Source organism: Pipra filicauda, unplaced genomic scaffold, assembly GCF_003945595.2.
Source record: "Pipra filicauda isolate LSUMZ 115617 unplaced genomic scaffold, ASM394559v2 scaffold137_size4652046_pilon, whole genome shotgun sequence".
NCBI classification, from domain to species: Eukaryota; Metazoa; Chordata; class Aves; order Passeriformes; family Pipridae; genus Pipra; species Pipra filicauda.
Genome location: NW_024103851.1, coordinates 2,705,223 through 2,726,942, shown reverse-complemented (window position 1 = coordinate 2,726,942; position 21,720 = coordinate 2,705,223). Strand labels below are relative to the sequence as shown.

The following is a 21,720-nucleotide window of genomic DNA, read 5'->3' as shown; positions in this document are numbered from 1 at the left end:
TCCTTGTTTCTCACTACATTTTATTCCGACTTTGGTAAGATAAAGAAAAGTCAACTAGAGCAGGTGCAGAAATTCCCAAGCTAACCTTTTTTGTTAGCAACACAATTCATACATCAAAAGAAAGACTGCTTGCAGAGCAGTATTGTTTTTAGTAAATCACCCTAATTAATTTTGGGTATTTTTGAGTAGAAAAAACATTTCTCTTTGTGTAGGCCTCTCCCTGGCATGTTTTGAAAGTTAAGTGTTTCATTTGACCATTGAAAATTATTCTTCATTTAAGTATGTTACCTCAGTGTTATATTAAATTCTAGAAAAAGGGAATGTTAAAGATTTAATTTGAGCTGATCTGTATGTTTTTTTAAAGGGAGAAAGGCAATGTTGAGTTTGTTAGTTTGCCCCAACTTGAGACTTATTTTTCAAATCTCAGTAAACTTATGGAGGATGAGAAAAATCCTGACCTGATCATCCTCTATGAGAAAAAATTCATTTAATAACAAGAATACAGAGCTGTACATTCAGTATCTTGTGGCTGATTGAAGGAAGCTTTTTACACTGTGACTTACGTCTTCCATTCTGGAAAATGACAGAGTAGAAACTGGAATTAATTGTGTTGGCAAGATTTGTAAAGGAAAAGTCAAAAATTTTCTTAGACCTCAGAGCAGAAATATAAAAGTTCATGTCTTCTATTCTGCACGTTCCCAGGAGAGGATTGGAGCAGTCAGTTTGCAGTGGTGTTGATAAAAGTTGAAGGTATTCGATGGTTTGCAAAACAATATACTTAAGGCAGACTGTCAAGCAACTAATAGCACAGAGTGAATATTAGCACAGAGATTTCTGAGTTTATTTACTCAATTGAGGAACCTCATCCTGAGAGACAGGGATCATTGGCTGAATCACAGCACAGTGCAAACCCAAGTGTGCAGCTTCTGGACCAGGGAGGGTAAGTCCATACAGCTCTGCACTGCAGGTGACCTGTTTGCCATTAGCTCAATATCTGCATCGTGCTTCATTACGTGGTGTAAACAGTCCTGGGTGTTTACCTGGGACTCTATGGTGAGCGGTCTCTCTCATGCTTAAATACCCCAGACAGGCTGGAAAGGATGTGCCTCCTTTGACTGGAAATAAGCTTCAGTGTTCATAGTAGGCCATTGAAGGAAAATGTGCAGTCATTCAGCTTGTGCTTTTATGACCCTCTTGTCTGGCAGATGACTAAATCTCTGGATTTTCCCCTGTAGCTTGACTAGTTTGTTTCAAAACATGGCAAAGCTATGGAAAGCAAACATAAATCATGCAATGTATAAAACTTCACTAATTCATAGATTTGAAAATGCCCACTACCAACCTTTCCAAAATCAAAGTCTCTTGATGAAAATGCTCTTTTGCTGGCTTGAAAAAAACAACCCATATGCATCAGACTGAACTGGTCCATAAGGAGCTGATCATTAACTGGAGCTGATGGACAAAATTACATATCGTTTTATAGAGGATGAGAAAGTAAAAAATATCAAGTAGACTAAGCAACTAAAGTGGACCGGGGACTCAGAGGACTGTGATTCCTGCGTTGTCCTCACCACCTTTTTTCTTGATAAGAAACTTCACGTAAGTAATTTTACTTTTGTACTTAAGTTTTCTCATTTTTCAAATGATCTCCTCTGTAAACTGCTTTGACATCTGCCAGTCAAAAATACAGTTAGGATATGAGAATCACAAAACGTAGAGGCTTGTAGTCTTCTAGCCAGTAGTCCATACCTCAGTCTATATCTCCTCTGTAGCACTGGGCAGAATTGGAGGAGTGTTTGCCAAGAGTCTCACAGGTCAATGTGTTTTATCCATTGTACCAGCAAGAAAAGCTAAAGCCTGCAGGCAGACTGGTTTCTGATGAAGGTTAGTCATGCTTGTGCTGTCATGTAGGAGTTCTCCCAGAGGAGGATGATTGCACATTATGGTCTGTGAGGTTGATAGTTCTGCAGGCAGAGATGACCACTTCAGCACTTGGCCACACTCCTCCTCTCCTCCTTCAAAACTCTGCATTACGGAACTTCTTTGTTGCTGGTAAAATGACACATAGCACAGATTTCTTGTTCCAGAGAGAGACCATCTTCATTTTAGATAGCCAGGATATAAGGAAGATGAAAAGATCTTTTGAGTGAACGTGCAACATAGCTAGGTTAGAGACAAGGAAAAGACTTGAAGGATCTGATTAGGTTAAATAAAGAAGCAATAAGGTTTCATTATCTCTTTGGTTTTCAGTTGCTGGTAAATTAAGCTTCAGGAATGGTTTGAGGTTTAGTTCCTAATTTAGGGTGTATGAGCTCCAGAGATTTAGGACATGGATAGTTCACATTTCCATCGCCTGTAAGTGATAGATCTTTTTCATGTGGTTACTCCTTAGTACTTGAGAAACAGAAATGTGTTCCACTTATTCCAGAAAATAAAAGTAGGGCAAGATCTTACTGAGGCATCAGTATTTACTTGCCTTTTGCAGGAGAAACTTTATGCACAAATTAGCAATAAACATAGTGAGGAAGTACGGAGACTCCCCTTAAAAACTCAGTAACTGTGTGAAAACCTGTAATGAATTTTGACCATATATGGGATAAGTATTTTGGTATTTAGAACATAACTCACGGGGGTAACACCAAAACCTGGTTGAGTGAGTCATTACCATTCCTTCAAAAAACATGTGTGGGGATCTAGAGTGAGTTCTCAGGTGGCATGCCAGTGTTGTTAGATATCAGAAGAGTGGGATAAGTTCTCAACACAACATTGAATGATGCTGTGCATAGATGACCCAACAGTGTGTCTTGGTCTGTCTGAGAATTTTTCCTATTAGAGATGGATATAAGAAAAGAAAATGAGCTAATAGTAGTCTTGTTACTTCTTGTATTGGAATTCTTCTCCATGAGTAATTTAGCAATTATTCTACCTTTTCTTTTTAATGTGCTGAGACTTCATGGACTTCTGTCTCACAGCCTTTGTAAGAGCCATTCCTTTCATATTAATGACACATGAGCTCATCAGATTCCTGATCTGAAGAGGCATCGTCCCGGAATGCCACAGCGTCCACCTCTGAGCCTGCAGATATGCAGAGCGAACTTGCCACAAGGCCAAATGACACGGTGGCAGAGAGGCAGCCTGCAAAGTTTGCAGATGCAAGTGAGATAGGACGGTGTTAGCTATCCCAGCCTGCATGGCCAAACCCTCCTGACAGCAGAACGCTGCACGTCATTGCATTGCTCCGTTTAAGTGTTCTGTCATTTGTGTGGGTAGGGGTTAAACATGCACACCAAATTAAAGAAAGGCATTTGTTAATGAAGGGTGATAGAGATGTGGATTTGATCCACTGCCAAGGTTTTGTAAAGGTGGTCTGATGTACTCCTAGATTATTTCTCTGTAAATGTGGCTCATACAGGACATATTGGTCATGTCCTGCACTGAGCCAGTACAAGGATATGTGCTACGACCATATAGACACAGACCTCTGGTGCATATGCCTAACACACTGACAGTTTACCTTAAAATTCATAGTGTATGAGTCCAGGCAGAGTTGACGTAACCGTCTGGTCAGCTTTCTTGCAAAATACACATTCTTAAAACTTTCTTGTATTAAAAAAGAAAAAAAAAAAAGAAGTTTTTCATTTGTAAAGTGTTAGTGCTGGTGATAACACCAAAATTCAGAAATCATAGAATTTTCCTCTGCATGTTGCATCCCCCCTTCATATCACAAGATCGCAAATCACAAAATTTTAGGCTATAAGAATGGATTTTTAGTTCCTTTAATCAGCAGTTTATAGCCTTCAGGTTGTTCATGAGTGTCTTCATAACAATGGTGGATTTAACTGTCCTTTTAAAACAAGCTGTACCACAACGTCTTGAATCCATGATGCCTGGTTTCCTACAAATTTCTGTTTCATGACTGAATTCTCTGTTGTGTATTAAGATGCATGTTCAGAGTGAAGTCTTTTCTGTGACTGTGCCTTTGTAAATATTTCCTCTTGTTAGATTCTCTGGTAACTAATAAAGGTTGAGACTGGGTCCAGTCTCACCCACTGTGAAAGGACTAATAGGCTGTCCAGCTGTCAGGCATCCACCTGACAAATATCATTCTCCCTCAGAAGGGCTGCCAAGGACAGAAACCCTGTACTACGGTGAAGCCTCATTTGTTCAGTTTGTCTTTCAGGTGGCCAGAAGTTCATCTGCGCGATTAAACAGTCAAAAGCTTTAAAACTGGTGCAAGAGAATGTGTAAATTTACCTTTCAGATGAAAGCAAGTTTTCACTAGTCTTATGAAAGGAAAGTGACATTTTCAAATTTTGCGTGAACCATGTTATATTATCTCTCTTGAGCCCTTCTTTGAATATTTTTTCACAAGCTACTGCATCAAGAAGGGCACCCTTAAACACAGCTAATGTGTTTGAGTGAGATAAGGCTTGCAAGATTTTCAATCTTTTTAATCCCATTAGGTGCTTCCTCTATTTAGGATTTAAAGTTTTCATACCATACCCAATTTAGCCCACAAGGTATGGTTCCCAAAGCATCCCCAACGGAATGATAAAAACCGTTCTTCCTCTTTACACATGGATTACAATTTTTTCAAGGTACATCATTATCCTTCTGAATCCAAGCTAAAACTGTCCTATGAAGTAGAGCTGCATTCAGCCAGCCAGTTGAGAGAGCCCTGTAACAAAGTGTCATTATGGGTCCTGTCTTGCTCTGGTGCTATGTGATAACAACTGGAGTAAATTAAATCTCCTGTGACCCAGGTGCAATTGCAGGAAAATTTATTGCCCAGTCACTGCTATAGCATATGGATTTGTCTCTCCCTCAGTATACAGGCATACAGCAAGTATGCAGAGTAAGAGAGTCCCACTGAGGGGAATGAACCTGTTATTTTGCAACAGGCTGTTGTGAAACAGGCTGTTTCAGGGGCACCTGAAGCCTCCAGAAGGAAAAGGAGTTAGCTGGGTACCGTGGAAACTTGTGCAAATGGGTCAAAGAGTAGTGTTGCTAAAAGCCAGAAAGCAGGTGCACACAATGTCCTTTTTGAGTGGACAAATGGTGTCAATAGGCAGTCAAACCAGAGCAACTCTAATGCTCATTAATTCTGTCTCTCATTCCACCATTTCCTGTTCATTAACTCCTTCCTGCATTTCCCCTCTCTGCCAGAGCACATTACTCAGACTCAATCATTTTCTCCAAAAAGGAAGGGTGTTGAAAGAAAAGGCCAGAGCAAGACCTTGCATTCCCCAGCTCTCCCAAACTAGCTTTTCTGCTAGAAGGAAACCAAACAAGCATTTTACATTTCCTTGGAAAGATAAATGTAAGTCAGGTTTAAAGAAAGGTATGTGCCCTCTAGCCAGGATTTACCTTTGTGCTGTTTATTCTGTCAAGAAAACTTGTTTTGTTCTGAAGGAACTGTCTCAGCCACTTATAAATCTCACCCGTGCTCTAAATCCTTCAGGAAGAAATAAACACAGGAGTCTGGTTTTGTTTTAACTGGCTTTTGTAAGGAGGGCAATTTGTTCCTTCTTGCTTTTTTGTCAGTTTCAGTATAGTTTAAGTTGGACTGTTGTGCTTGGCTTATTGTAGTGGCAGCTTGATGGACTGTATGGACACACACCCAGATAGACTGTATTGTTGTTCTCTGAGAACAGCAGCAAATGCTTCCCTTTTGATAGGTATCCACTGACTTTACCATGGTCCATGTTTCTCAGGTATCTGTTGACTTGCCATGATCAATGTTTCTCAGTGCACTGCTGGACCACAGAAGTGTCACCTTTGGTCCAGCCCCTGTCCAACCTGGGCAAGGGGCCAGAGAACCTTGTCATACACCACTCTTCAGATTACAGAGTCAAGTATAGCAAGTCTTTGCAGAGATACCAGAGCTTTTTGCAAGGGCAGAAGGGTCTGTGGGTTGGAGAGCTCACATACTTTGGACATGAAGCGATGTGTCTACTTGGGTGATATGGAGCTGCTGGTAGCTTTTTTATCCATTGTATTGATAGGCACCAGGAGTGTCATCTCCCTTATCTAAATCAGCTAGTACTGGGCTTGTTTTCATACAGAGTACCGTTGCAAGGGCTGGGACTGTGGAGCTATGGTCATACCCCCTGTTTGAGTAAGATCTGGTGTGTTCCTGAGAGCTGAAAGTGCAAGGCCAGACTGATGAACCACACAACCCAGAGTTGTTCTGCCCACATTTGCTTAGGCTGACCCACCAGGCTTGGTCCTTTCACACAAAAATGCTACTCCTGACTTTTGGATGGTTTGATACAGTTCTGCCATCAGGCACTGACTCAAATTAAACTCACCATTAACGGCCAGCGTAACGTGCTCGTGGTTGTAAACACCTTGGTCTTGGTACGCTGCCGTTTCATGTCAGCTTTGCATGAATACCCTCCAAGCCATGCAGAGGTATAGAAGTGATGTAACCAGCAAGGAGGAAAGGAATGCTGTTCACACATTCAAGAAGTTTCTTAGGAGAAGCAGCCTTCCCACGTCTTTCTTGGCAGTTTACTTTCAGCTTTACTTCATTCCAGATGGCTGCTGCCTGTCCCATCCTGCACAGCTGAGTAGCCACGGGCTGAGCATTGCAGTGAGGAGCACCCCAGTGCTCACAGTATTTTCAGCGTTCGCTTTCAATGCACAGGGATGGATGAGGGTGAGGAACAAAACCAAAAAAGCCAATGTGTTATTTAGGACAAACGGACTTGATTATGGATCCTGAAGGTGCTATAAAACTGATGGATTATAGGCTCAGCATTTCTGGGATTTGAGCTGTCTGGCTTCCACTGTGCTTTCATTGTGTCAGCTCCCCCTCTTTCCCTTGGTTTTTGCTGGAAACATTGCACCAGAGCACAAGTGAAGTGAAGCAGGTTCTAACTAGACCCAACAGCTGCCTTTTGTTGCTGCTGTGGAAACAGCTGTAAGGGGGTAATATAATCACCCTTCTGTTGCCAGTCAGCTGCATATCATAAGCACCTTTTTTGGATGCAGGGGACCCAGAGGCAGCTCCTGTGGTGATGTAAATGCTAATTGGGCCCACAGCATGCTATTTGGTGCCCCATTTGACATACTAAGCACTTGTTGTTCTGTCCCAAGAGCATAAAGTTGACTGAACGGATATCTTGTGTCACTTTTATTACAATGAGACTCATGTTTCATTCATGTGCAGGAGAGGTCTTTGCACTGGTTCCTGTAGTGGAAGAAATGGTTTCTTGGATTTTAGATCTGTTTCTCATCTTTTGTGCAATAAAACTTTGCTGTGATGTCAGTCAGCTCAGGCTTGGAATACTCACATTTGGGATGTTGGATTTTTTTTCTGCTCCTTTTCTAAAAATAAACAAGTTTTGAACGGGTGTTGGGGATTGTTTTTACAAAAATCAAACTCATTTGACCTCACACCAATTCTGTATTTGTCTGAGATTATTGATTTAAAAGTAGATTTGATGGAAAATTGTCTAACTTGTAGAAGAAATCATAGAAAGAAAAATTTAGCAGCTTATCATCACAAGTTGAAGACTGTAATGGGCAAGGCACTATTTGAGTGTACTTGCTGTGGAACTAGTGGTTGTTTTTCTTAGAAAACAGAGAAAAAAACACAGAAAATGTAAATGCTGAAGACAGCTGAGCATCAGCATTAAGAAACTGGTCTGGGGACAGTGTGCCTGAGCTTTAGATACTGATTTTAATCTGTCCTTGGTCACAACAGTTAGCTTACTTGAACTTCAGTTTTCCCCTATGAAGTCAACTCGCTACCCTTTTGAAGTACTTTAAAGCCCCACCTTGGACAGGGTTGTAACTAGTCAGAAACTGGATATACTGATTCTCCAAATGTCCTTTGCTGCTCTTTTGAGATAGCATGTTTTCTGGTGAGGTGGAATATTACAGTATTTCACAGGCTAAATATTATGCTTGATGGAGTCAGTCTGTATCAGAGCATTCAACTAAAGCTCACAGAAGGTGAGTGTTTATTGGTTTGGCACAGGAGAGAACGTAACATACCAGCTGCAGGTATAGGCACTGTAGGAGATGGATCAAGAAGAGATCCATTATTAATCAGCCATGGGAGGGGTGGCATTAAGTATCTGCTCAGAAAAAAAGAAATCAATTAATAAATGTGGAAAAACCAAGTCAGAAACAAAAAAAGAAAAACAGTTGCTACCTGTGTAAGTTTCTTTATTGACAGTCTTGAGGTACACTTCATTTACTCTGTGTTTTTGTATCACAGGTTCAGGTTCAGCGGTCGTATTCTTGGCCTTGCTCTCATTCATCAGTACCTTCTTGATGCTTTCTTCACAAGGCCGTTCTACAAAGCACTACTAAGGCTGTAAGTATAAGCATGCAACCATGCAGAAACAGTGATCCCACAGTGAGTCCTACAGAAACACAGACCCTTGGGGAGTTGCTTTGAGCGCCCTGACCTTCAGGTTCTTTCTGATGTTGATTGGTTGGTCTGTGATTGAAGAAAATGAACACATTTTAATTTTTCTTTACTTTCTCCAAGAATTTGCCAGTCATAAATACTACGTTGATAAAAATGAATAATAAGTATGACATTTAGGAACACACATTTGAAAGTACTGACCCATAATTCCCAAGTTTACTGAGGAAAACTTACAGAACTTCAACCATGTGGAAGACTGAAAAGCATCTTTGATGGAACAAAACAAAATAACAACAAAAAAAGGAGGGAGGTCATATTAAGAAAAAATACATAATTTGTCATGCCTCACTGGTGGAGTAGGTTTTCATTCTAAAACACAACTGGGGTTAATTAGGAATGCTAGTGTAGATACAAACGGTGAATGTTTCTTTTTGGTCTTCTACTGTCTTTTATATTAGTAAGCAGAAGCTACCAGTAATAGATTGCTTTCAATTTCTAGTTTATATTTGATTGACAATCTGTCCCTCTTTAATTAATAGACTGAAATAAGACAAGGTACATAAAATTTGCAGTAATAATAAAATTACTTTATAATAAGTATTATGTCAATACTGCAATTGAATGACAAAGAGCAGAATAAAGTTTAGCTGAAATAGTTTATCAATTAAGATGATTCCAAATCCGCAATGATAATTGTCTTAACAGTCCTTTGAGTTCTTTGTCATGTTGGGTTTTGTTGTGGTTTTTTTTAACAATGAGTATTGCTGGGTTCCAAATGCTCATATCTCAATTGTACCTGATCTAGTCTGGAAATAGCCTGAAACCTAGACTGCTCCCTGCATCCTTATTGCCCCTTTAGGGAGTTTGAAAGCAGGCTGGTCATAACATCCACCTGTCCTTTCAGCAAATAAGGACAGCTCCTTATTTGCAGAAATTTAGGCTGCCTGATCTGCCTTATGTCAGTCCTGTGAGCTCGCTTTGAGGAGGATAGGTACGTGGAAGCAGCCATGCACAGCATGGTAGAGCTGAAGGTAAGCTTGTGCTCTGTAGTGCAGGGCATCCTGAAGAATCACATAAAATCAAGCCCCAGGGGTGTCTTCTGACAGCAAATAGTGCAGGCAGCCAACAGATTTGGCCTTGAGCCTAGCTATGCAAAGCAGATAGTTGCACAACTGCTTCAAGAGGGTCTTGTAACAGGCTTTGATGTTAATAAAACTAAATGAACATCACCTTTTTGTTGGATCTTCAACATAAATTTGTTCACATACTTAGTAATAAGCCAGTAGTCATGGGATCATATCTTTTTTTCTTGTCTTTCAATCAGACCGTGTGATTTAAGTGACTTAGAGTACCTGGATGAAGAGTTCCATCAGAGCTTGCAGTGGATGAAGGATAACAACATCACAGATATCCTGGATTTAACCTTCACAGTGAACGAGGAGGTGTTTGGACAGGTGAGCACAGCTATGCAAAACATCTGAAAAGAAAATTTGAAGCTGACAAAGTTGGGCGTGATGAACATCTTTCTGTCAGAACAGATCCTTTAGCCTTTCAATAACATTTTCTTCTCCTACCTTCTGTTTCTTTCAAGCCACCTGTTCCAAGGCAGATGTTTATTCTTAGGGTGTATAATATAAAATACTAGCCCTCCTGCAGGCCTATTAACCCACACACTGATGAGCACGAGGAATTCTCTGGAGTGCAGCTCTTCTGTCCAGGGTGTAGTTCACACAGATGTGGCATTCGGTGAATGCAAGCAATGTAACTAAAAGCTGATGTGACTGAAAGGATGGGGGTTAGGAGGGAAGAAAAACATCTGACAGGTGGTGTAGGACCTGGCAGCTCTCACCATTATTTTGTCTGATGTCTCGCTGTTAGATTCTGTATCTTTTACTTAATTTGCACCTGCTTAACAACTTGGTATGTACATCCATTTATTATGCTTTCTACAACTCAGCTCTACCTTAGTCATTGTAACCTGACTAATCTGGGGAACTACAGCCTTAAATAGAGTGCAGCACTTAAGTCTGGCAACCAGAATAGGTGTCTCCTCTGGGATTCTTTGGCTTGCACTGAGGGCCTGGTGCTCTTTGCTGTTGCAACTCATGCTAGATTATAACTGTCTCTGGAAAACCTTCACGAGACCCAAAGCAACATTCAGAATAAGATTAAGGACCTCCAAGGTGATGCTGAAAACTAGGGAGGCTGAAGAGCCACGCTCACCAAGCACTGCAGAAGCTCAAGGAATGGAGTTAACTTGTGTAAGAAACAGACACACAGCATCAAAGGGAGCAGAGAGATTAGATGGAATATACAGAGAATGGCTTTTACTGCTCCAAAAGAAGATTGCCAGGAGGAGTTTGCACAAAGCTAGAGTAGTTCTGTGAGCTAGAGGACAGTTAGGCTAGTTTCTGAGGGGAGGAATTCTGGCCCTGCAAAAGGGCTGCTCAGCTATAAGCTAGAAAGTAACAGAAAGCAAGCAAGGCTTCAGGGGGCATATTCAAAACTGAATTTAGTCCGCATATAGTGCAAGGTCGCTAAGGATGAGCAGAGTTAAGGGTAGATGAAATGCAAAGGATGGGGCCGAAGAATTGATGTAGGAAGCCTCTGTAGGAACAATAACACTGTTTTTCCCAGACTCAGATGCAGGGTTTTTCCATGGAGCTGAGAGCTTATATGACATTGAACTGACAGTACAGCGGTTTCCCTGGAAGGTATGGCCACATAAGACTAATACAAAAAGACAGAGAGAAACACACAGACCTACTCACAGAGACAGATGAGACAAGTTTATATTTACATTGGAAGACTATAAAGTTGAATAAGAATCTCAACCTGAGTTGCCCTGATGCATCTGAAGGTAACATTTGACACTAATTACTTGTTATACTTTCCCCAAAGGAAAGAGCTAGACAATTAGATAGGAGTCTGTTGGGGAAGATGGCACTCCAAAGAGAATAGAAAAAAATCATAATCTGTTGTAGATGCTGTGGTATGAAAGCAAAAGAACACTAAAAGCCAGATTTTGATTCCAGTTCACATGTTGTCTAGTACTTTATTTCATATGTACTAGACACTAACCTTGCTAGAACTAATGATGAGTTAAAAAATGGTTCTCACTGTGAATTACAACTGTCAGAATCCAAGAGTCCAAAGGGAAAGTGAGAATTTCCCCCTTCTAAAGTTTGCTAAGTGCTAACAGCAAAATAACAAAGAAATCTCAGTCACATTTTATGCTCACAGATGGATCCCAGTTGGAAATTCTTGCACGCCAAGAGTATCTGAGCACTTAAATGCCATCTGAGCATTGCTTTGCTGGATACACGTGCAAGTGTACATCACAGTGGGAGCTCTGCTAATATTTGGGAAGCTGGATTTCCAAGGCTGGGTAAGGGAAACAAGAAATACTGACTCTTTGAGAAGCTGTATGGTAGATGGGTCACAAGCCTTTTGTCTGCTTCCACAATGACTTTACTCTGGACCAGTCACTGCTTCTGTCATTTTTTCTCTCTTGTCTCATCTCTGATGTGTATTGAGCTTTTAAGCCTTCCAGGCCAAATCGGTTTTTTTGGACTTTCTTAATTAGAATTAATTACAGCCTTTTTGCATACTGGAACCCAGAACACTCCTGTAATAGCAAAGATACGATGTCAAATCGAGCATGGCACATTTTTACTGGTGGGGACTGAATGCTAATTTGAGAATTTCACTTATAAGACACAGAGAGAGGTGTCAGTTACTTGTGACTCAAAGTAGTTTCTCATGCTTTTACCTAGTAGAAAGTGTTCTTTTAGGCCTGTCTCTGAACTCTGTATGGGGATACAGCCTGACTTGAGCCCTGGCTATTGCTCCAGTCAGGTAAAAGGGATGAGCTAGATAGTTTGAAATGTCTCCTTGCTACTCTGAAACCTGATTCTGAATTCTAGCTCACAGCTGTGGTTAATACTTCTATGAACAAGAAAGGAAAAATACGGACACTGATTGCAGGCCTCCAGTTCTAGGGAACTACTTGTATTTGAATTCATATGGATAATGAGAAGTTGAAGAAATGACCAGCTTGTCTAGATGTTTGTGGGAGATCTTGCAGGAGACTTACAGCTGTGCTTAAAGCCAGACAACGTTTAGTCTTTGGTTTTCCAGATGTATCTTATTGCCACGCAGCCTTGAAGAATACATGTTGTAACATGGCAGCTGGGCCAGAGTCTTATCCTCTGGATAATGCAGCATTGCTTGTATAATGGTGATGCAGTGATTTACATTTGGGAATTTAACCTGAACCAGCTAAGAATTCCTGACTCATTCCATCCAACCTTACTTGTTCTTGCTGTTTCTCAGCAAAGCTGCAGATTAGATGACTCATTCAATGTTTCCTTAATTCATAATATTATAACAGGTCCCTCAAGTAAAGTGACCTAAATACTGTCTGTGCTGTCTGTTGGGCTAATAAATAGATAATAATATAAATAATACTAATAATGAATATGTATTTGTGCAGCTCCATTTACTATCTGTGCTAGACATCATTGTTATAGCAGCAGAAAACTGAAGAGGAGACCAAAACATTCTTCCTTTTAAACCCACTGAATTGAATGTGAAACTAATTGGAAGATAAATATTATTTTCTGTCACATGGGAGAAGGAGTATGTGCTTGCTGAATGGAATCCAGATTGATTCCTTAAATCCCTTCTCAATCTCAAGTCTTAGTAACTCAAGCCAATTAAATTAACCATTAAAATGCAATGAAATGCTTTAGCTCTTGATTTAAAAAAAAATTATTTACAGTACAAACACTTCTCAGGTTTGGATGGCTGATACAAAAATCTGAATCTCACAGTGACTATTTGTTTTCTGTGCAAGGCTGCTGTACAGGTCTTGTTTTAGGTAGTGTACTGGGAGTATTCATTTTATGATAATTTCTTTGACTATTGGAATTTCTGAGTAAACACTTTTACTAGCACTTGGGGAAGGTAATGCTTGTTGCCTAAGACACAAGTAGATATCTCTTCCAGTTAGTGGAGCAGTCTGCCTATTCCAAGACTGTCCATCCTTGCCTGTTGTTTCCTGTACCATTGCTTAGATAGCCTTGAGCTTAAAACACAATATGATCCATACATTGCTACACCACTGTTTATCTTTGTTCTGCAGGTGACAGAGAGAGAGTTGAAATCTGGAGGGGCAAATACAGCAGTGACAGAAAAGAACAAAAAAGAGTACATCGAGAGGATGGTTAAGTGGCGAGTGGAACGAGGAGTGGTTCAGCAAACAGAGGCCCTGGTCCGTGGCTTCTATGAAGTAAGTAACAAAACGATGCTCCCACGATCTTCCATTTCTCATCTGAATGAGATTACACCCATGGTTAAATGGTGCTTCATCGGGACCCTAGGAAAGAGCTGAACAGACACAACAGCAAGGATTTGTGGATCTGTAGAGATGGAGACCTTGTATATGTATGGCTTGTTTAGCATTAAGGAAGAAAGGAAAGAAATGTGTACTCTGAATATAATAAAGCATTATGATCAAGAGCTAAGAAGGACATTGCTTTCCATTCACAAAGTAAGAGAAGTAGTCATTTGCAAATTTTGTTCTACCCTGTTGTGTAACAAAGGAAGATTGTGAAAACTCTATACTTTGATGAGAAGCTGGTAGAACACACTGTATCTTTAGGAATTCATTCCAACAAAATTGGTCCTTGAGTGCAGTCCAAGCTGTTATCTGGCTGGTATTCATGGATGCTGTTCCTTTGTTGTCCCTGGATTTTCCTCATTTATCTTTGCTGAAGACCTGGATCTGAGAACATCCTTCTGGCAGAGCTGCTACAAGGACTGGGTGAAAAGCTGTGGCTTTGCTGACCAGCCCATGCAGTCACCTATTCTTGCCCCTCATGAATCATATGCAAACATGTATCTTGCCCTGGCCCTGGCAGCTATCTAAGTAGAAGTTGAGGTCTGTCTCAAAGAGGGAAACAAACTGGAAGAATGGCAAGCCTGGAAAATGAAACAGCATATAATGGACATGCAGAATAATACTATTACTAATGGGGCTAAGCAGTCATGCACCGACAAATTTACTGGCAGTGGAAGTCAGTGAGGGTGGCTTTGTGGCTGCATAGACTTGGTCAGCCCTTTTCTGTGGAAAGGGGTTGGCTGAGTGATTCCATGCAGTTTACAACATGTGCGTATAGTTAGCTACCTTTTTCTCCCTGTGAATGTTACAGGCCATTAAAGCTTTTGGTTTCACACAATGAAGGAAGTGAACCTTAGCTGCATCTTCAGTGGATGAAGACCTGAGGGCACTCCCACACAATAGTAATCAAATTCCAGTGTGAAACAAATACAAAATAAGTTGTCCATATTACAAATCCAGGCTTTATCAAAATCACTTGTCAGAATGAATGTAAGAATGAAAAATGTTCTGCACAGATTATGTCCTGTCACTTTTATTGTTTCATTCTGGCCAAATCTCATGTGTGGTGGTTGTTTGCAGCTCATTGAACAGACTCCCTTCATCAGTAGGCTCCCTGAAGAAGAGCACAGATTTATCAGCAGAGAAGTGGAAGTTAGCTGTCAGCTTGCAGACTTCGTCACAATAAACAGCTGGCCATCAGAGCTATAGGTTTATGAGACTTTGCATCTGCTTTATTTCCCATCTGAAACTGTGCTTACAAGTGTTTTTTGTTCTAGGTTGTAGACTCCAGGCTCGTCTCTGTTTTTGATGCCAGAGAACTGGAACTGGTGATAGCTGGCACTGCAGAAATAGATCTCAATGACTGGCGGAACAACACAGAATATCGTGGAGGTAAACTGCCTGCTCATGTTTACTAATATCTTGACTGGTTCAGTCTAAAACATGAAAGACTTGGTCCATCTTTTCCTTCTGTCTTTCCTAAGAAAAATGCCCTTATTTTGTTCAGAGAGTTATTGTGAAGAATAACTCATGAAATAAAACAAATAAGATGTCAGGTTTGGATCAACAGGTGTAATAGTACTGAAATTGCTTCTGCTGTTTCTATCCAGATTTTATCCATTCAATTCCTACAGACTTAGCAGGAGTTTTGACTATTAAGGACTGAAAGGGATTTGCAGTATTAGATCTAAAAGTTACTTAGATGACTGTGAATGAACTCCTGGCTTCACTGAAAGTAGTTTCACAAGTCCTCTTGGCTTCAGCAGGGAGCTGAAATCAAGAGCTGAATTTCATAGTTCCCAGTTACACTTCAACAACATACAGATCTTGCTTGAATGTCCCCTCTTAATGTAAACTATATCACTTCTCTACTGCTTGGCCTGGTTTTGCTTTAAACATTGAGTATGATTTATCCAGCCTGTCTTGGATGATGGATAAGTGTAAAATCCACCAGTTCTGCACCACAAATGGAAAGTCCCTGAGGCTGACATATCCTCCCCTGAAATACAAGGTTTCAGTCTTTGCTGCTCACTGCCCAGCCTTTGTGTTACCTTGAAATACACAGCTTACCACAAGCACAGCTGATCCCCAAAGTTATTCTCCTACTTTTTTTCTCTTTAGCTGTTGAAACAGATTCAGCCTGGGTTTATGCTGGCTTTCACTAGCACAAACCAAGGCACAGAGCCCCTCAGGTGGGAAGTTTGCCAGGGAAGGGCTTGTGGCAGCAAACTCCTCTCCATATGTCAAACACCACTGCGATCCAAAAGAGAATTTATTTGGGAATGAGAAATTGTTAAGTTGTTAAGACTCACACTGTGTGGCATATTGCAATTGGTCTTTAATATCTCATGCATGTAACACCAGTTCTTGCCAAAGGATTTGTGAGAGGCTAGTGTACCTCAAATATATATTTGAGTTTCAGGGTTTGAAATTAATTAGTAATATTATAATATCCACAGCCAGGACAAAATGGAACCTGGGACCTATTGCTCAAGAAGAACAAGATATATTGTTAGGTCATGATCTTTTAAGTAGATCTTCTGACCCATGCCAGTAGGAACATATTTCAGTGTTGCACTTCCCACTGAGGAGGGCGCGATTTTAATTTCTCTTGCTTCTTGGTTTAGGTTACCATGATGGACACATAGTAATACGGTGGTTCTGGGCAGCAGTGGAGAGATTTAACAACGAGCAGAGGCTCCGGCTGTTACAGTTCGTCACAGGAACATCCAGCGTGCCATACGAGGGCTTTGCTGCTCTCCGAGGAAGCAACGGGCTACGGCGCTTCTGTATAGAGAAATGGGGGAAAATAACCTCCCTCCCAAGGTATGTCCCAGCTGGGAGTTTGTACCAGAATTGCTGTGAGAAAGATAGGCCTGGTACCTTGTTGCATCTCTCTGCCAGTGAAAGATAATGAATGCAGTAAGGACACCTAAAAAAAAACCAACAAAGAAACAATTATCAGTTTGTTCTGTAATTATATTCAGAGAAAAGTGTTTTCTTTTGCTACCTTTTTTGATTTACATGCTCGATTTAAACTAGTTGGAATCCTTGGAAATGGTTAAGATAAAGATTTCCATAGATCCAAACCTAGTTCTCTTATTTTGATTCTAGAACAAATCCAGACCAGCAGGAACGTGTCTACTGATTCTGATCCCCTTACTTCCAGAGTACTAGTAAAAATACTTGTGAATTTACAGAGACGTGAAGCCAAAATCTGTCTCTGAGTTTTGGCTGGAGACCTGAGCATAATCCCTTCATTTGCTCTGATGGTTCCCCTTTTACATAATGAAGAATCTTAGTGACAGGATATCAGACCCTGTGGTGATAATATCCAATTTGTTACATCTAGTTCAGTCAGCCAACTAGGAGCAAATGAGTTATAATGTCATACAGAATCAACAGACTTGGCAGTGCTTCCCAAAGGAGGGGTCATCTTCCTTTTTGGAACAAAGGGACAGGGGCACAGAGGGGTGGTTTGACTTGCTTAAGGCCACCCAAGAGAGCCCTGGCACAGCCAGCGATACATTCAGCTCTGAGTTCTGCCTCACCACTTCATGAGTGACCAGCACTCATCCTTCCTCACTGAAGTGAGTCACCTTTTCTTGAATGTCCTTACAGTTGCCTGAGGCTCTGCCCCATTGACATTACACAGCATTTCAGCACCTCTGAGACACTTTTGCTACATGGCCCTTTTACATCACATCTGCCCTCCAAAGGATGGCGTCTCCCTGCTCCTATCATTTGCTTTCAGCTGCAGTCCAAAGGAGGTCACTTCCATGGCACAGAGCAAAAATCTCTATGCGCAGACCTTGGAAATGTATTCAGACAATCACTTAACAAAGGGTCTGGTCCAGTTTTCTCGTTACTTGCTGTCCATGTTGTTTACCCAGAAACATGCTATAAGACGTGAACTTGAGTAAACTTCCAGAGTCCTCCAGAGAGGCAAATTCCAAATCTGATCACCCTCTTAGTCCATGCTCAAGCCCATGTTTATTCAGTGGGGAGATGCAGGAACTGGACCAGGGCACTATATCACCAGGCATTCGGAGCTGACATCTTATGTGGACTCCCTCTAAAGTTAGGAACAGGAAAATAAGTGTTTTTAAGGAACAGTTCATCCCACCTGAACACAGATTTTTAAAATTGTTAAGCTGAGTCACACCTGGTACATTCTGATTTATGTCCATCTACCACAAAGACTCTATAGAGACAATATGGAGAACTAGAGCCTACATGAAAGCTAGATTTAAAAACAAACGAAAACATGTAAGGTCAGTGAGATGACTCCCAGCTTCAGCCAGCAATGTGGAAAGAAAGCCTGAAAGCGAGTTTGCTATGCATAGTCTGGATCCTCATTTGCAGAATATATATAGCCTGGTTCTATCTAAGAGGTTCAGAGCTTAATGAGGGCATTCCTGCCTGTTGACAGTCAGCAACTAGCAGTCACAGACTTGTGCAGCATTTCTGCAGAGCTCTCTTTGCACTCCTTCTGGGGTGGAAAGGGGTGAGAGGGGAGGGTGGACCTTGGCACGTGCACAGAACATGCCCTGGGCTGACCCGTCAAGTTCTGAAAAGGTAATTGGCCTCTTTCTGCTCTGCTTAACTTTCTTTGTGAACCTAGGCATTACTTATGAACTAGATTCAGTTAGCCCCGAGATATCCACTTTAACGATTTTATGTTTGTCTGCTGATCACCGAACTTGTTGCTCTCCCTGAGAGAGACCTCTTTTCCAGGTGAAAGTTGGTAGCAACGTTTGGAAGTCTTAGAGCTCTGCATTCATTTCAGCCAGAGGAAAAAGAAACAACACTTGCTCCTGGGGAATAAACACAGCTTGATCACCATGAATTATTGCCTGCATTTTATAAAATTATGGGCTGCTGCCAAGTATACACGGTGTTAAGAAATAACATAAAACACACAGGCTAAGCCTGGAGGTTCCCTAAATCCTTAGTTAAGCAACTAAATGAGTATTACTTAAAACTTTTTTTATATGCCTGTTTATGGTTTGCTCATGTTTATTTAGATTTTTGTACTTACTTAGACTTAGAGGCTAAAAAACATATGTCATATCCTGTAGGCCTTTTGGGCCCTGTGATGTGAATGTAACTAACTTTAGCTGTTTACAGTAAACCACAACAAATTCCCTCCTCACTTCAACAATTCCTACAGTTTCGCAGTGAGAGTCACTCCATGTTTTCAAAGTCCTAGGAAAAAAACCACCAGCTTTCTCATGTCTTAGAAATCATCAAATTTAGTTGCTTATGTGCTTATGCATAGTTGTTCTAGTGGCCTTAGTTCTTAGTCTGTGACTCAATAAATGCAATGTGTTGAAAGATATTATGGAAGCTGATGTATTTGGCTTTCTTGACATCCAGGTAGATAGTCACTGGGGATAGGTTAGTCTGGCCTTTCAGTTTTCAATTGTTTTACAAAGCATTGAGAACTTTTAGCTCTCCAAGGAGAGTCCAGGCCTCTTTCTGTATTCCCTTGCTTCTGCTCCAGATGGCTGAAGTAGTTAGGTGAACCTCCCTTGCATCCTGTCCTTACACTCTGGCAATGGAGCATGCAACTACCATTTGCTTATAGTGGGCAAAGATGCAATACCTAATGTAATACCTAAACCACCTATGCTTTTGCACTTGCGGCAACAACATGGCACTCCCAGAAAAGAGGCATGGTGTAAGTTTCTAAAATGCAACACTTTTCAAAGAATAACCACTAATACATGACACTTAGGAGTGCTTCTTGAAAGCACTGAGGGTAAGAAAGACTTTTTCAGGAAGGCTAAGAATCCATTAACTTCATTCTAAATTGGTGGGTTTGTTCATCGGTACCAGTTCCCCTGCCATGAACAGGGTAATTGTGGTGTAATGTGTTCCTCTAAGAGTAAGATAACACTTGTATCTTATTTCTGTGGTGTGCATGTGTGCCAGACACATTATTCCTATCTATATTTACTTTTGAGACCACACATGTTAGAAAGTTGAGGCACAATACAGCTCAGAGACGCTGCTTTAATCCCAAACCTCCAGACAATGACCCTGAAGCAGGTCCCAAGGAGACTGCCAGCAGTCAGTCTGCAGATCTGTCAGTGTAAATCTTCAGCAGGGTTTCTTCCAAACATATGAATATGAAATAACAGGTCATATGAAATAACAGGTTCAATCGTATTCATCACAGTTGAGTTTTACTCTCCCTATCTAATATGCAAACTTTTGCCCCAAAATAAAGAAGTTACATGTTTTACTTCTTGTAACTGTTGCCTGAGTAGAGATGGTTTTAGAATTCTTCCAGCTATAGACTCTTCTGAAGCAGGAAGCCTCTCTTCACCTTTCCTGGGTCATGCAGGTATTTTAGACTGAACTAGTAGTTTTAGCAGTAGTTCTGTAAGAACTGATTTTTTGTTACCCACCAAACATTAATGAACTGGTTTTCTAGCTGGGACATCATAGCTTCATCTGATGTGGGATTGGAACTCCCAGCCCAAAACAAAGCTGTACAAAGAACTGGCAGTGCTTTCTACTACAGCTATAGGAGGCAACAGTTCCCTCTTTTAAAATTCTCAGTCACAAAAGTGTTCAGTGCCTACAAATGCCACTGCCCCATCTTCCGGTTGTGCTCCTCACCTGGCAAAAACTCCTATCAGCTCCAAGGTTATGTCTGTTTGAGTGTCAATTAGGTAAGGACCTCAGAACGTATTGCAGTGATTCAAATAATCACATCTGACACAATGAGGTCACTTTTCCCAACAGTGCTGAGCTGCAACTACCCTTTCAGCAGAAGAGATATTCATTCAGCACAGTAATGCATGTTATATATGATACAAATTACCAGTGCTAGTAAATATCTGAACTTTTGTAAGAGAATTCTGTCCCTCTCTGTTAGATGATCAAGTATTTAATCACCACAGAATCCCATATAGCAGCTAAGACAGATTGTATGGGACTACAAAGAATTTTATTCTCAAAATTTCCTTCTTCCCCAGTGGACTGGGTGCATGGGCTTTGCTGTCTTTTCTTTTTCCTTATCTTTCATCCCTCTTCTGTGTCCTCTTTTCTCACATAAAACAGGAATATTATCTACAAATCTACATTCATCTATTAAGCACTGGTTCCCAGACAGCAAATAAGTCAAAAGGAACAAAAATTGCTACCTGTGGGTCCTGAGGTTGATCAAAGAGGGGGTTGTGGGTTCATCTAAAGAAGGCAAGGTGAAAAGGAGAGCTGCCCAGTTTGTGCCTGACAGGCATGTTTATGTTAGAATGCGAGTCTTATTTTAGTTGAAGAGTTCAAGCTATAATTAAGGGGTTCTGTGCCCACTTTTACTACCTTTAGATTCTCATCTTTATGGGGAATAAAGGAAGTGACAAAGAAAAGAAGAATGCAAAAGTCTTAAAAGCTTATAATTTTTAGAGAGAATTCTTAGAAGAGAAATAGCACAGTACTGTGAACAGTGAGCAAGATTAAAGGTTCAAGCCCACCATAACTACTTTAAGCAATAAACACAGTCTGCCAAGAGGAATGAAATTTTAAGTGGTCCATTTACTGCTTTACTTACTGGAGGATGAGGGCATATGAGGGTCAGAGTTGGTTTACATGACTTTATCTTCCATTTTCTTCTAGAGAAGCCAGAATCCTTCCCATAAAAGCTCTTACCAATCTAATTCTTATTCCAGACCTCTCACTCCCTGAACACCCTCTCAAATGTCACCAGGCTTATGTGGTAGGAGGCTTAATCAAGGGAAGAAATATTTTCTTATTGCTGTGACTGTTTCTTGCACTCCTGATGTAATGTTTTCACCCCGATATATGTAGCAAGTGTCCCCTGAATTATGCTTACTGTAGACACCCTCACTGGGATGAGTAGTAGGAGGGCAACGTGGTTCAGGAGTAATTTACCCCTTTAGTGGACAGGGCACAGTTAGGC

At 40.8% G+C, this 21,720-nt stretch overlaps 1 protein-coding gene across 5 annotated transcripts in view; it reads left to right on the top strand.

The window, feature by feature from the left end:
* Positions 1–21,720, top strand: part of HECW1 (HECT, C2 and WW domain containing E3 ubiquitin protein ligase 1) — a 259,900-nt gene that overhangs the window by 230,225 nt on the left and 7,955 nt on the right. For all 5 annotated transcript variants that reach the window (XM_039378406.1, XM_039378403.1, XM_039378405.1 and 2 more), the window contains 5 exons: positions 8,231–8,329; positions 9,711–9,840; positions 13,533–13,679; positions 15,068–15,182; positions 16,418–16,616. In XM_039378406.1, the coding sequence (XP_039234340.1) occupies positions 8,231–8,329; positions 9,711–9,840; positions 13,533–13,679; positions 15,068–15,182; positions 16,418–16,616 (690 nt within the window). The remainder of the gene's footprint in view (positions 1–8,230; positions 8,330–9,710; positions 9,841–13,532; positions 13,680–15,067; positions 15,183–16,417; positions 16,617–21,720) is intronic.